The sequence below is a fragment of the Mycteria americana genome, chromosome 2 (genome assembly GCF_035582795.1).
Source record: "Mycteria americana isolate JAX WOST 10 ecotype Jacksonville Zoo and Gardens chromosome 2, USCA_MyAme_1.0, whole genome shotgun sequence".
NCBI lineage: Eukaryota > Metazoa > Chordata > Aves > Ciconiiformes > Ciconiidae > Mycteria > Mycteria americana.
The window spans coordinates 39,624,156-39,639,656 of record NC_134366.1 but is presented as its reverse complement, the minus strand read 5'-3'; the positions used below and the strand labels follow the sequence as shown (position 1 = coordinate 39,639,656).

The window sequence follows — 15,501 nt, the reverse complement described above, 5'->3', positions numbered from 1 at the left end:
AAGCAAAAGCCGCGCACGCACGCAAGCAAAGCAAAGCAAGGAATTCATTCACTCCTTCCCATGGTCAGGCAGGTGTTCAGCCATCTCCAGGAAAGCAGGGCTTCATCACACGTAACGGTTACTTGGGAAGACAAACGCCATCACTCCAAATATGCCCCCTTCCTTCTTCTTCCCCAGCTTTATATACTGAGCATGACGTCATATGGTATGGAATAGCCCTTTGGTCAGTTTGGATCAACTCTCCTGGCTGTGTCCCCTCCCAACTTCTTCTGCACCTGGCAGAGCACGGGAAGCTGAAAAGTCCTTGACTAGTGCAGTAACAACTAAAACATCTCTGTATTATCAACACTGTTTTCAGCACAAATCCAAAACATAGCCCCATACCAGCCACTATAAAGAAAATTAACTCTATCTCAGCTGAAACCAGGACACGCTGCCTTTGTCACATAGATATGAACTTATTTAAGAACAGGACCACTTGTAGGCATGTTAAATTTTCGTTCATCTCTTTGGTCTTTGTTTTTTGGGGTTTGGTGCGGGGGGGGGGGTTGGTTGGGTTTTTGGTGGTGGTTTTTGGTTTTTTAGGGGGTGTTTTGGGTTTTTTTTGATTGTTTTTTTTTTTTTAGTAAAAACTGACGGCAGGGAGAAGTGCTGTCAGGTACTCAGCTAATTTCTGCTGTGTTCCAAATTGTATACGAAGAAAACCTAATCTTTCTGAAAAGATTGTTTCCTACTGTGTTTCTTAGTTCTAGTGTTTGTGCACATTACAATGCCTTTTATGAACAAACATCTTAATACTTTTTAGATCAATCAATACTTTTTAGCTTTTTAGATTAGCTGTTGTCATTCCTCTCAAATCACTTTGTCACCCATGTTATCAAACTTTAATGAAAATTGCTAGCAATGTGACTTAGTTTTAGAATTTTTATGCAAGATGCAGATCACTTAATACAGCCAGGCTGTCCTAAAACTAGTGACCCGAAAGCTGCTAGGAAGTCTACCAGCTGAGACACTGATATTTATAATCCACTCCTGTATTGTGCTGGTCACTTTCTATTCCTGTTGAGATCTGTGGATGCTAAAGGTGTACAACATTCTCAGAGCAGTAGGATTTGACTGTCAGGAGAGTTTACAGATGTGATTGCAGTTACAAAAAAAATGTATGTATGCTTAAGGTTGTTTTTTTGATGTACTTTTCTAGGCCTTTGATTGTTATTGGAGGCTCTTGTGACAGAAATCAGGAAACCATGGGAGCTTTCCAAGAATTCCCACAGGTACACAGACATACAACTTTGTACAAAAATATTTCAGTTAAATAATTGGTGTTGTTTCTTCATTAGTGTAAGAATAACAATCCGAAACACTAACATTTCCTAACAGATCTTATAATGCTGTTGATCTACTCCAGTATTGATTTGCTCCATCTACTGGTTTAAGATTGACACTGTGTAGATACAGTAGATTATGTGGAATGTCTTTGTCCACAGTCATGTTAGAATTCATGCTCTGTTTTAGGTTCTCAGCTGGTATAAACTGCCATTGTCTGTCTGTTCTGAGACTGAAGAAAGCAAAATAAACTTTCCAAGAAAAGAAGTACCACCTTCTGGAAAAAAATACCTAAGTGCTCAGTGGAATGAGTATGGCTTTGACAGTTTCTACCAGCTGAGGAACTGCATTTTTTTTATGTGAGAATTTTCACCTTGTTTTCCATTTGGAATTTTTTCCATTTTATTCAAATTGAAATGAGATGCTAAAGCAATATAATGGTTATATGCATTTATTCAGGTTGAAGCTGGTAGGCTGTACAACAAACTGTCTGTCCGCCCAAGCAGCCTAGAAGTTATTCCTGCTGTTATTGAAAAGGTATGAAAAAAGTTAGCAACAGAACATCAAGTAACTGTCTCCTCCTGTATAAGTTTTGAGGGTTTATTTTTTATATAGCTGTTATGGTAAATAGTTTGACCCTGCAGATGTTAGGTGATGTTTGATTGAGTAAATTAACAACCAGGGAGGTTTTTCCTATGAACTGTGCTATGGAACAGGTTAGAAATAGATTCTGATCCAATCTGATGCTTACTGATCCCTGCAGCGTTTTTGTTAGCTTCAGTCAGAGCTGGAAAATCTTTATGAAAGAAATGCTTTTAGGGAGAGGTGCAATAACTAGAAATTTAATACTACAAACTTCAGCTCTCTTACCACTCTCATTATGTGAAGGAGATTTGGAGGCGGGGCGGTGGAGATGGTTGTCTTTGGGTTTTGGGTTCGGCTGTTGCTTTGGTGGGGTTTTTTCAGAGAGTGAGAGAAAACACATCCTTATCTCAGTGCTTCAGAAAGGGTTACAAAAGTCTCTTGCTACTGCTGTAGCAACACTTCAGCCATGTCAGCCTAAATTCTGCATACAATGATATTGTTTCCAGAAGTGCAAATTCAGCAGAGCATCTACCTGTAATAGAAGAACTGGAATCAAAAGTAATAGAAAATGGAGGCATTGGTTGTCTTGGTTTTTCTCTGTTTGTACTACTTTAAATAGAATTCAGCATGAAAGTTTAATTTAGTATTTCTGAACACAGCACCTGATAATGCAGTTGTCTCACTGTAAATTAAACAAATAATTTACAGTCTAATACTGTGCATCTACTGAAAGGCTTCATCTGGCATGTAGGGGAAAATGTAAATAGCAATCAAAACTTGAATTTACTGGTGTAAATCAATCCATGGGAGCTTTCCCTATGGTGGTTCAGCAATATGAAACAGCATGTTCCTTCTCTGCCTACAGAAGGGTTTTCTTGTTTTTTCCACATAAAGATTTTTAAAATCCTTTCAAACAGTGGTTAAAACTGTGATTATCTGTTTTCAAGGCTGTAAGAACCAGCATATATGGTCGTCCCGGTTCCTGCTATATTGACATACCTGGGGATTTTGTGAATCTTCAGGTGAATAAGAGCTCCGTCAAGTGCGTAAAGATTATATTCATTATTTTTGAAGTCACTGAATACAAGAAATTTTAGTTTTAAGTTACTTTTGTATTTTCTTTTTGTAAAACAAGAAAAAATAAAAAAAAAAAGCAAGAAAAAAATAAACAAAAGCAACAGATTAAGTAATTTGCCACAAGGTTGAAATGATACTAAAAATTCATCCTCTAAATGTAACGTTCCATCATAACATGTGGTATAGATCATAGTTTGTAATGAAATGTGCAAAAAGGAATGAATTAATATGATGGTAATACAATGATGTCACTTTGTAAATCTCTGGAACAACACTACCTATAAAATTAAAGAAACATGCAAGAAAAACTTCAAAGCCTGTTTTAAAAAAATATATCCTGTTCTGATAAATGCTGTGAGTAACATGGTGTGTAGCAACTGTGGTTTTATGCTAAACAATAGGTTTTATCTTTCAACATTTCGTGGTTTGAATTTTTTAAAGAGCCTCTTTTGTTTTGCTTGACTTCCAGGTACGTGGAATGCTGCCTGCCACGTCCCGTCAGCACAGCTGAACGCTCTGCTGTATCTGAAGCAGTGTCTATCATTGCTCATTCCAAGCAGCCTCTGCTAATCATTGGCAAAGGTAGCATGCTTTGATGTAGCTTTGAACTGTACAAGTTCTGGACCAGAATAACGACCAGAGTGATTTCTTTTCTCCATAAGTGTTAGCCATCTCCTTTTCACTCTCTTTTAAAATAAACAAAGAAATGAAACAAAAACCACAAACTTACTTGAAATTTGATGTTAAAATCTACACTGTTTTAGAATATTTTTGTTCTGTTGCATAACTGTTTTCTTTTGCATCTAATTTAAGAGAGAAGTCAATTGATAAAAACATGTTTAAGTAGAAAAAAATTGGATAACCATTGTCTTAAGCCTAGAGCCAATACCAAGGGATCACTTCCAAAATTCCAAACAAATTCTGGTAGAATACAGAAGTTATATTCTCTGGCTGATGCTCTGGCATATATAGCAAGAGTCAGAATAAACAAAGGTCACTTTTCCCTTTCAACTTACTGGAAGTGCCAGCCTACCTGTGTGGAGACGTGAAGCAACACAGCAGGTGTTGCTGTTATTGCTATTTTACAGACTTTCCTTTGTACTCTTCCAGGGTGTTTCATTCCTGAAATAGAGGTGTCCCTAAAGATACAGGATTATTATTCTCTGTGCTGGTTCACTTACTTTGTCCCTCCTTGTGGAATGTTAGTCGCTGCAGTGGTGTTTCTGTTGAAGATACAGGTCTGCTAGGAACAGAGTTTATTTTAACCACCTTGTTTCATGCAGGCTGTTTTCCTGCAGATGTGGGTTCTATGTTTAATCAGCCAGTGAAATGATTGAGATGAGATGGATCTTATCATTGATTAGGTAATGAAATAGTAGACAGAAGGTAGATCAGGAAAAGTGGTTTTTCTTTTTCCTCTCTCTGGCTCAATACACATGAACATAAGGGTGCTCTTTGAAAGTGAAAGGTAGGAAACTCAAAAATACATAGATATGTGTTTTATTGATGTCAACAATTGAGAATCTACTTAACAAATATATCTGGGCTTTCTGCTATATATTGTTGTTAGCAGAATTTTTGGAAGAAGTACAGAAGTTTATTCTTCAGGATTTAAGACTTATGGACTTAAGTCATTGTACAAGGACCAGTCAGTTACTCTAGATGGCCTGGGCAACCTTAATTCAGCAGCCTTGTACTGAAGGTAGCATCACACATGTATGCACAAACACATATCTTTACAAGGTCTTCTTTGAGCTTGTCTTTTTTTCATGAAAGGCTTATAGTAGACCTGTTTGGGCAGATTGTTATGGAGCATGTGATACAATGACATAAGGGAGCAAGCAAAAAATGACATGACACAACACAAAGGTCATCTTTTGTTGCTGCTGCAGAAGTCTCTGCCCCATAATACTGAACTTCACCCACTCAAAATTGTCATTTTAGGTAAACAAACTCTCCTATTTTTCCCTGCCCTGCTTTACAGGAATAGCTAAATAGTTCAGCTGAAGTCTTAAAAAGAAAAAAAAGCTTTTGTCAAAAATATGGGAAATTTGAACGCAAATACCTGTAGTTTGGCATGTTACATTTTGAGTTCTCCAGAATGAAAAATAACAAGCAGCTTTCATAATGGGAAATAGTAATCTTTCTGCCACTAATACAATCAGATTAATTGAAATTCAAGTGAATACAGTAGGTTTCTGTAGTATTAAGCAGTCTCTTTCATTTCATTCAGGTGCTGCTTATTCACATGCTGAAAACAACATCAGAAAGTTGGTGGACCTTTGTGGACTGCCTTTTTTGCCTACACCAATGGCAAAAGGAGTAGTTCCCGATAACCATCCGAATTGTGTAGCTGCAGCAAGATCAACGTAAATATAAAACAAGGCTTCTAATCCTAACATCTGAGAAACAACTAGGAATTGTGGTGGTCTACAGATGCCAGGGGAGACAAAATGCATACAAGAAAAATTTTTCAACCATATTTTGCACCTCATTCTAGAGCACTGAAGATCTTGGAAAGAGACAACAGATTTAGGTGGATCACTTTTGACAATGCTTAGAATGCTGCCCAGGAAGATACTTTATCTGAGAGCTAATATTCTGTAACTATGAAACCTATGGCAAGTAGATGTATCAATGCTGTTAGTACATATTTCATAACATAAAATGAAACTGGTGAACAGTTTATGTTAAACATTTAACTTGGTGCACTAGACAAACTACTAGTTTTTTTATTTTAACACCATAAACAGAAGCTTAAGATGCACACATTGCAGTTGAAGTTTTGCTATCTGCTGTCTCTGCATGGTGTTTGCAATACACTGTCACTAAATTGCAGTTTATTTAAAAAGAAAAAATAGGGTATTTCAAACTACACTGAAGGACTATGTTTACAGTAACTTGTAAGAGCTCTTTTTGGCTTTTGGCAAGATTAACGTGAATGAACTATAAGAACCCTACTAGGTATGAATATGCACAGGGTCAGCTTGCAGATGGAGCTTTTATATACTTTGAGATTAAAATATTGTCCGTTGTTGAGCATCTTAGCTTTATCACTGTTAAGCACACTGTTAAGAAAAATGGAGAATAAAAGAATATAGCAAATACTGTCTACCCAGCTGAAAGGTAATTAACAGGAGGCTAAACTGAGAGGTCCACAACAATCTTAATTTTGGCACCCACTGTTGCCAGTATCACAGTAGTGAGTCTTTTGCTTTAACCTCAGCATCATTATAGCATCTTGTAGTCTCCTAGTGTAATGATTCCTTTCCCAAACACAGTGTATTAGGAAAACAGTAATTAAGTTTCTTCTTGAGTTCCTAAACTCAAGAATGGCTTGATGATTGGCTATGTAAGAGGATACGTGGTTTTGGGGCTAAGCAAGCAGCTTAAAGAAAGGAAGGATTATATTCTGAGGTTTGCTGTGGTGGTTAGGATTACTTCTAATTTTGAAAACACTATTAAATTTAATAATAATTCCTCTTCATCTGATTCTCTTATTTCCCTTTATTAGGGCATTACAGCATGCTGATGTAATCATCTTGCTTGGTGCAAGGCTGAATTGGATTTTGCATTTTGGTCTTCCACCAAGGTTTCGACAAGATGTAAAGGTTATTCAGGTAAGCAGGAAAATTACTATCACTTGAAGGAAGTCCTCTGTATTCTGGTATTGCTCAGAGCAATTATTGTAAATTATTTTGGGGTTATTATTATTATTATTTTGGGTTACAGCATTGTTCCAGCTATCAAGCACTTGGTGCTGCTGTAATGAGGAGGGCAGACACTTCTGTGTAGTTGACTAATACAGGATTAGACTCATGATACTTGTGTGATCTTTGGAGCACTGGAATTTCCGTGACTGAAAGCAAATTGTCTTGAAATTGTGAAACCTTTCATACTGTTTGACTGCTCTCTCAGGTGGATTTTTTTGAAATAGAATTGCTTTCAGATCCAGAATCAGTCATTGTAAGAGCTCAGTCACTCAGAAACGTTAATAAGAAAAGAGGAAGAAAGGCTATTTAACTAATTAATGTGTTTGGCAATCTGCCAGCTCATAGAAAGACAAGTAGTTAAATTGTTTATGTCCTTAAAATCTCCTCTCTTAGAGTCTGTGATCGAAGAGTAGTAGTTGATTCAGTGTGGTGACTGGCCTGCCTTCAGTGATCTGGAACATAATCTCAGCTTCCAAACTTTGCATCTTTTCCAGAGGAATAACATGAATTTTTAAGCTAGAATTCCTTTTGACTTATGAAATAATATATCTTTTATGTTTCCTTTTTCTAAAGAATGTAAAGAAAATTATTTTTTTGTCACACTTAAAGTAATTTTTTTCAGTGTCAAGGGTTAGTATTAAAATACTAATTTGGTTCATAGTCTATGTGACCTGGTCATAAATTAGTATTCTGTGTAACCTTAGAGGTCTCATACATCGCTGTGAAAGAAAGTAGGGAAGTTTCTTCAGTGGTCGCAATTTACTTTTCAGTTTCTTCATACTAGCCAAATTCTTACTGCCAAATAGCATACACAAACTTTTCTCAGTTAGAAAATTACTGCTTTGTATAGACTTTAAAGGTATACCTAAGCCTAGATTTTTAGTTCTCGTATAATTATCACTAAAATCACCACCTTCTTCTCCTTAGTGTTCTAATAAAATTCTATACTGTCTGTAAGAGCTTGAAAGAAGCAAGCAGTCAATTTTAAGGATATATATGAACTTTTATTAAAATGGGTATGTACCATAGGATTTAACTTTGAATAAAGCATTTCCTGATGTCATTTCAATGAATGGCAGAGGAAGTTATTGGTACAGCCAAAACAAGGTATGAAGACATTGTTAGACGATGTTCCTCACTTGAACTGAAAAAAAATTCTCTTTAATAATCCTTGAGTTAATGGCGGTCTTTCTTTTTGAAATATAGATTGATATTTGTGCAGAAGAGCTGGGGAATAATGTGAGGCCCGCTGCAACTTTATTAGGTGACATAAATGCTGTGACTAAGCAGGTAATGTAATGTCAGTTGTCCTCCTGTTTTGACCTTAATTTCCTTTGATTTATATAAAGTAAGTTACCAGTTAAAAAAAAGAAAAAAGGGGAAAAAAAAACTGTTTAAGGAAAACCATTTTTCTGGCAACATACTCATGCTGTGCATGCAGTCTATTCCCAAATTAAGTGTTAAAGATTCTGATTAGTGTTACTGTGATTGTGCTGGGATCTTTCTTGACAACATTATTCTTGATGCTCATGATGGGTTGGGGTTTTTTTAATGTGTTAAAAGAAATCTGTGCAATGTTTCAATGTTGTTCCAGCTCTTAGAAGAATTCAGCAAAAGACCATTGAAATATCCTTCTAATCCAGAGTGGTGGAAGAGGCTGAGAGAGAAAATAATGAACAATGAGGAAAGATCAAAGGTAATGCTGTATTAAAGAAAAGATGAGGTTTCTTGCCTTAACAGGTACTGATGCATAGTCAGTTTTGTCACTGGTCTGTATCCAAGCTCCTCAATTACTTCTGACAGTCACGTCACCCAGACTTTGAAAATTTATACCATTCTGGTACAGGCTTACTCTTGTCAGGCTTATGAACTGTAAGATAAGTCTTAATACTTAACTGTAAGTTAAGTATTCTAGGTTTTGTATAAATTCAAACTGTGTGGAAGTCATTGAACTTTGGGATTGGGTTCTTAAAGCCAATAGCAGACCACAGCCAGATCTGCTGTATTATGGGCAGTGACTTCTAAGCAATGGACAGGTACTCCCAAGTACCTCCAAGTAGTCCAAGTGGAAGCTTACGTGAAGATGCATTCTTAGTTTTCTTCTGTAATTATGCTGTTTAGCTGTTTAGCAATGCTGGTGGAAGTATAATCTATGTTAAAAGCAAGTAGCTATTAAGGCCAAAAGACCACAGATGCTTGGCATATGCCTAACGTTATGCAACTCATATTCTGCAAGTTCAGATGCATGTTTCTGAGATTGGGATCTAAAATAAATTCATTCTAGCAGATCACTCTTTTGAACTACCTCCCACCACACAGATGACAGCTCATTTAGAGTTATCAGTAGTCAAACCTATGTGCAGAAAAATTTCACGTGCCTCTCAGGTTAAACTGAGTTTTAATAGCTTGCTGTTAACGATAGGCCATCCAAGGTTTGCTGAGCTGAGTGAGCCTCTGATAAATACGTTGTGTCACCAGGATAGATACAGAAGGAGTGACCTTGATGTAGTGCATGGAAGACCAAATACTTCAGCCTTATCTAGCAGAGTGCATTTTTATTTCCATCGTTATTATTTACATGTCTCAGTTCTGCACTGTGTTATAAATTCTATGCATAGGATTTATTAATATCTCTTATTTTTAAGGGATTAGCATTACAGAAATCCCTGCCTATGAATTATTACACAGTCTTTCATCACATCAGAGAACTGATACCCAAGGACTGCATCTTAGTAAGTGAGGGAGCAAACACCATGGACATTGGACGAACTATGCTTCCAAATTACTGTCCCCGTCAAAGGTGTGGTATTTTCTTTGTTGTGCTGACTCAACAGGCTAGATCTATGTATAAATATTTTCATTTAGCTGAGAAGTATTATGGTCCAGAATTTTTGTAATCCTTTTTTAAAGCTTCTAAATAAAAAAAAAGTTTAGTATATTGAGAGAGGGGTTAAGGGAAGTTTTCCACTCATACTGATGACCTGTCATAAATTTTAACAATTCTCTGTGACTTGGCTGTGTGCTCTGCAACAGAATGGTGATAGTTTCTCACTCTTGTGGAAAGTGAGTGAGGAGCAGCACGTTGAATTCCCTGATCTAGATGTTTTTCTGTGCTCAGAGTCTGTGGTAAATACTCATTTAAAATAAAAACAATCATTGGGATTCTTATGTTGAAAAGAATTCATACCAAGAGTTTTTCTTTGAAACACACTTAAAAATGGGGAAAACTTAAGAAGAATCAACTCATTTTGAAAATTGGATTATATATTGGGCACACTTTCATGTAAACCTACATCCCTAAAATCTAGGCACTCAAATTTGGAAGTGTTGGTATGTCATTTTAAATGTGTAGTCTAGTTTTAATATAAGTGGGAATTAAGTGCTGTTTCTGGAATGGGGGGAAAAAGATAATTCTGTTTGGTGAGGTGAAACTTCTGATCTGACTGTGAAGCTTGTGCCTTCTTGTGAAAGTAGCACTAAAGTCCTAAATGAGCCTAAATACTTCTTTGTAAACAAAAAACAACCAACCAAACAAAAAAAAACCTACTTCCAGTAAAGTTGGGGGAAGTTGCTTTTTTTTTTTTCCCCTTATTTAAAATAAGGGCACAGTAATGTTAATGGTTGTCTTTTCAGATTGCATTGTGCATATCTGAAAGCAAATTTGAAAAGTTAACCCTAGAATAATCTAGTTCTTTATGTACTTTTGTATCCATTATGTGCTTCTGACTGAAATGATGTAACTTAATTACAGCTTTCAATTTGATTTCAAAAGTTGAACAGAAGACTAAAATTTGAACAGCAGTATTTAACCGATGGCTTTCAGGCTTCTAGTTATATTTTCAAAGAATTAAATATAGAAAGATTTCAGGTAGTCTGCCTATTTCTATAGTAATTGAATGTTTTTGAAATATTGTTACTATGCAAGCTAAAAGCATACAAGAATAGTTCTCTATTGTAGTACAACTAGTGTCTAAGAGTTCTTAATTTTAATTAGAGTTCCAGTATGTTTATATCACTTAAAACATTTGTGGTCTTATCAAATATCTGACTGACTATAATAATCTGTGCATCTGGTATCTCTTTATACCAGTTGTTTATGAAACAGTATTTTATAGTATATGGCAAATTATTAAACGTAAAGTCACCATGGATTAACTTAAAAGTTTGAGTAGAAATAAAGGGATAGTAATTCTGTATTCTCCCCCTGAGGCTTGATGCAGGTACTTTTGGAACTATGGGAGTCGGACTGGCTTTTGCTATAGCAGCTGCAATGGTAGCTAAAGACCAAACACCTGAAAAGCGAGTCATCTGCATAGAGGGAGATAGCGCTTTTGGATTTTCTGGGATGGAGGTGGAGACTATTTGCAGGTAACTGGTTTTTGCTCAAGAAGACCCTCTTCATGTATCGCCAGGATCAATTTAACTAGAAGGCCAAGGACGCTGCGGTTAGGTGGGGTACTCTTAAAAGCACATTAAAAAGAACCCAAAAAATATACATGGTCGGTTTTATGCTGTTGTGACATAACGTGTTACCAGTGATAAGTAGATCACATTTCAGGTGGAAGTGATTTCTTTTTTTAATTTATTTTCTTTTTACTTTTAAGGAAAAGTAACAATTTTAACACCTTACAGAAAGGTGCAAATATTTCAGAATTTTTCCAAATGCATCTTTTTGTAGATACAGCTTGCCAATCCTGATTATCATCGTAAACAACAATGGGATTTACACTGGTTTGGATGCAGATGCTTGGAAGGAGATCTTAAAGTTTGGAGATCCTGCTACATGGTGAGCAACTTCAAAGTCTGTCCTGTTAATTAAGGAAGAAATGACCAAAATGGTCATTCTTTTCACTTCTAATGCTTTATGATCCAGATTGAAATTTTTCATAAAGTGAACCTAGTCCTAGGCTAAGTTCATATAAGTAAGAACCGGTTACCAAAAGCAAGCAACCAACCTAATTCCAGACTATTGTTTACACAACAGTGCAGCAGAGATATGACTCTCTATTAGTTGTCTCAGGTTCCTGCAGCAGTTCAGGCCACACAGTACAGAGCTCATAGTGGGCTAACCTCAAAATCATTATAATCTCCAAAATTACCCAAGACGTGTTCTGAGTTTACACTGGGCTTCTGCTTCTGGAGCTGAGATCTCTGTACCAAGAGAACTAGGCTAAATCTTTGCTCAGGAATGTCTCCAGAAGATGAAAATGAGTATGCTACCCTATAAACATAGCTGAAGTGGTATAGGAAACGTAGGTCTTCCAGCCCAGAATTCATCAGGCCAGCACAATAATCGTCTTACACTTTAAGATCAGTGCTGAAGTAATTAAATTGGTCAGTGTGGCAATTCTTCCCTGCCAATAATGAGAGGTTTTGCTTTTTGCTACAGTCTACCTCCTGTTTCTCTCCTCCCAAACTCACACTATGAGGAAATTATGTGTGCCTTTGGAGGTAAAGGATACTTTGTTAAAACACCAGAAGAATTGCAGAATGCTCTGAAAGCAAGCATCACTGATAAGCAAACACCTTCTCTTATAAATGTAATGATTGATCCACAGTCTGAGAGAAAGAAACAGGTATGTATATATTTTCCTTTCTTTTTCTGCAAGCTTCATGTAGGCAAGCCTCTGAAATCCTCAGGAAGTATCACTTAAACTGCAGAGAAGACGGAGATAGTTGCAAGGCAGAATGTCTTTAGATTCAGGAGAGTAGGAGAATGGGTGCTTTTACACTGTGCCATCTGCTTTCCTTGTTTTTTGGTTTGTTTTTATTTTTTCCCATTGGCTATTATTAATGCATAGTGTCTTTAATGACTGTTTCCAGAATTTATGGTTGTTCCTTTCCATTCCTGACAAATGAGACAAAATGTTTTGGGGCAGTCTTTTTCCTGTGGATTCCATCTGGTAGTTAATACATATTTGTATCCTGTTCCTCTTACTGTTTGTCCATTCTGATATGTTTTTTATTCTGGGTTTATTTTGTTTTTTTCTTTTGCTTCCAGGAATTTCCCTGGCTGACTCGTTCTAACCTGTAGTAGAAGGTGAAGATAATGGTGGTGCAAAGCAGTGCGTTAAGCAAAACTAAGTTGGTTTCCAGAATCGGAACTGGTACATAACATACATACAACTCTTTTACATAAGCATTGGAACAAAGTGGCATTTTAGAACTGCTATTAGAGGAATCTTTAAATGCTGAAATTAAGTAATTGTAAAATGAACAAGACACATGAATGTATACCAGACCTTCTAGCAGATTGTACAGAAACACCGATGATAAATTTACATACTTTTTCTTTTACTCAGAGTCATAGCCGTCAAGATTTGTGAATTAAACTCTTGGATGTTCTGGATGAAGGGAGTAAACTGAGTGTTTTATGCTGACAGAAACATAGAAGTATTTGGCAGTCTGCAATTATAGTAACTTCATTTTTAACTGACCACCAGCATGCTACTTGTTAGAGACTTTGTCCTGTAAGGACCAAAACAAAGCATCTTATTGTGAAAAAGTGCTGATTGGCCTCATTGTGCATTGAAGCTCATTAGGTTGATAGTTACTTTGTAATTTTATAGGTTGCTTTTTCAGCTTCTGCTGCAGGTAGAAGTAGTATATTAAAAATGCAGACTTACTCAAGGGCTGAGTTTCTGTCTATGGCATTTGTTTTTGTTAACTGGGACTTATGGTACTTGCAGGAAAAAAAAAAATCTTAGGTTTTCATTTGAAGCTTTGCCCTTTGCAAAGGCAATATCATCCCTGTAGGCTGAAAACAGGACTGGATTTACTAGTGAGATTTCCAGGATTAATAGATCATAAATCTTTGTAATCAGAAGCATTTTAAAAAACCCAACAACAACAAAAGAACAAAAAAAGACCAAAACCAAAAAAAAAAGTCCTGAAAACAGAGAAACAAAAAAATGTTAGGCGGGAGCTTAACGTTCAGTTTGGCTGGCATCACAAAGCAACCACCAGCATTCATGCTGTGGCTGGCTAATTGTTCAACAAAGGTTCTTCATATATTGTACTTAGTGTATAGAAACTTGGTGCCCAACTCTCACTGCCTGTGATGCAGAGCTAACATTTAAAGTGGGTAATTGGCCTACCTGAGGTTCTGTCTACTGTGTTTTCATCTGTTACTGCATCTGATAATCTGACTTAGAGCTCAGACTTTAAAGGTGAAGTAGTTCTTTATGCTTCTGTCATGACCTACAGCAACTATACTATTCAGTATACTACTAAGCAGGTTACTTTATATTTACGTGTGTTGTTAAATGCACTGGGAGGTTCTTTGTTGTTACGTATGTAAAAGGGAAAATTCCGGCTCTGATTTGGGGTTTGATTGCTTTATTGTCTATTATTCCATTGATGTTAAGTGTTAGTTAACTAGTGGAAGGCACTTGGATGACCCAAGGAAGAGGAGGACTGGGCTGGCAGGGGATCCTGGCCTACAGTTAGGTTTGTTGCAAAAAGCTTGGCTTACTAGTTCTTGCACTTCAGTCCGGCTCTGGCACGAGGCTAAGGGTTACTGTTAGGCAGAAGAATGCCTCTGCACACTTGTGCAGAAAGATAGTATCTGACATGAGCAAGACTACTGCGGTCTGGCTAGAGGTACCACTACTTGTTATGTGTGTGGGAATAGCCATGTGGCACCATGAATGCTTGAGTCAAGAAAGGTAATATCCTTAGGAGGACTAAGAAGTGCAAAAAGATAAAATCCGTAGAATGGATACAACTCGTGAACGAGTGTAAGGTTGCTGAGACGGCAGAGCTGCTTTGTTCTCTGGGGTGCTCTGCAAGGAATGTAGAACAACATTGGATCTTGTCACCTATTTTGTTTCATTCTTCTTTTTCGCTCTCAAAAAGTGATTTTAATATGTTGCAGTGATGAAACACAATCCATTATGGTCATGTAAAATATCTGCAAGAGTTAATGCTGGGTCTGACCACAGGGGAGATCATTTGCATTGGATAAGCAAATGCAGAAATTCTTGGTTTATATTTGAAAATTAATAAAAAGTGATTTTCATACTGTTTCTCCTTTAATGAGAGTATTTGAATTATGTCAGCATTTTGTGTCAGCTGTTGGAAATCAGCTTATGTTGGATTTTTAGAGAAGTTGTTGAATAACCACAATAACATGCACAATTCATTTTTAATAAGTCAAGACACCTGGAAAATGGAAAGCAAAGAATTTGAAACTGTGGGGAGGTGATAACATAATTGGATTGGATTTCATTGAGCTTTTAAAAAGCTAAAAAAGGAATTAACACTGCATTTCTTATAGCTTTAAAATAGACTAATACCATGATATAATAGAAATTCTTAGGTTGTAATGATTAGGTTTGTGAGATGAGAAAGTGCACAATTTCCATATAAAACCAAGGAGAGTGAAATCTGTACTACTTTGTCTGTATAGCTTACCTGCGTGATACTATGTTTTACACCATGGAGTTGCAGCTAAGAGGAGTGTTAGGCAGATTAAACTATATGAAAGAAAACAGTTTCTGAGATGAGACAGAAACAAGGTATCTCTGAAATGTCCTAATTTTATTAAAAGGAGCAAAAAATTACAGGTGTCATAAATCTGGGGAGTGCTGACCCATGTGGCTTTAGCGAACTGGAAATTTTTCTTCAAGGCCAGAGCATGGACTTAAAGGTATTGAACAGACTCAAGATGAAGAAAATGCCTGGGCCTCAGCCGAGGGAAGATGCTGTGGAAGAGGCACGGAGTGTAATTTACTGAGACGTACCAGGAGAAGTTACTGTTTAAATAAAGCACAGTTCTGAGTCTTTTTCTTATCATGGC

General features: G+C 36.7%; 1 protein-coding gene across 3 annotated transcripts in view; it reads left to right on the top strand.

Moving 5' to 3' along the window:
- HACL1 (2-hydroxyacyl-CoA lyase 1) overlaps positions 1-15,501 on the top strand; it is a 27,186-nt gene extending 11,685 nt beyond the window's left edge. Inside the window, exons 5-18 of one of the 3 annotated variants that reach the window (XR_012774216.1) lie at positions 1,202-1,274; positions 1,786-1,863; positions 2,859-2,953; positions 3,458-3,570; positions 5,222-5,357; positions 6,503-6,608; positions 7,908-7,991; positions 8,296-8,397; positions 9,347-9,501; positions 10,911-11,069; positions 11,380-11,487; positions 12,091-12,277; positions 12,703-12,808; positions 15,269-15,501. Coding sequence is in view for 2 of the 3 variants with exons in the window: in XM_075493071.1 (XP_075349186.1) it covers positions 1,202-1,274; positions 1,786-1,863; positions 2,859-2,953; positions 3,458-3,570; positions 5,222-5,357; positions 6,503-6,608; positions 7,908-7,991; positions 8,296-8,397; positions 9,347-9,501; positions 10,911-11,069; positions 11,380-11,487; positions 12,091-12,277; positions 12,703-12,735 (1,429 nt within the window). In the remaining variant the exon portion in view is untranslated. Of the gene's footprint in view, positions 1-1,201; positions 1,275-1,785; positions 1,864-2,858; positions 2,954-3,457; positions 3,571-5,221; positions 5,358-6,502; positions 6,609-7,907; positions 7,992-8,295; positions 8,398-9,346; positions 9,502-10,910; positions 11,070-11,379; positions 11,488-12,090; positions 12,278-12,702; positions 14,722-15,268 lie in introns of those variants that run through there. The other 2 variants (XM_075493072.1, XM_075493071.1) reach the window with 2 other exon arrangements.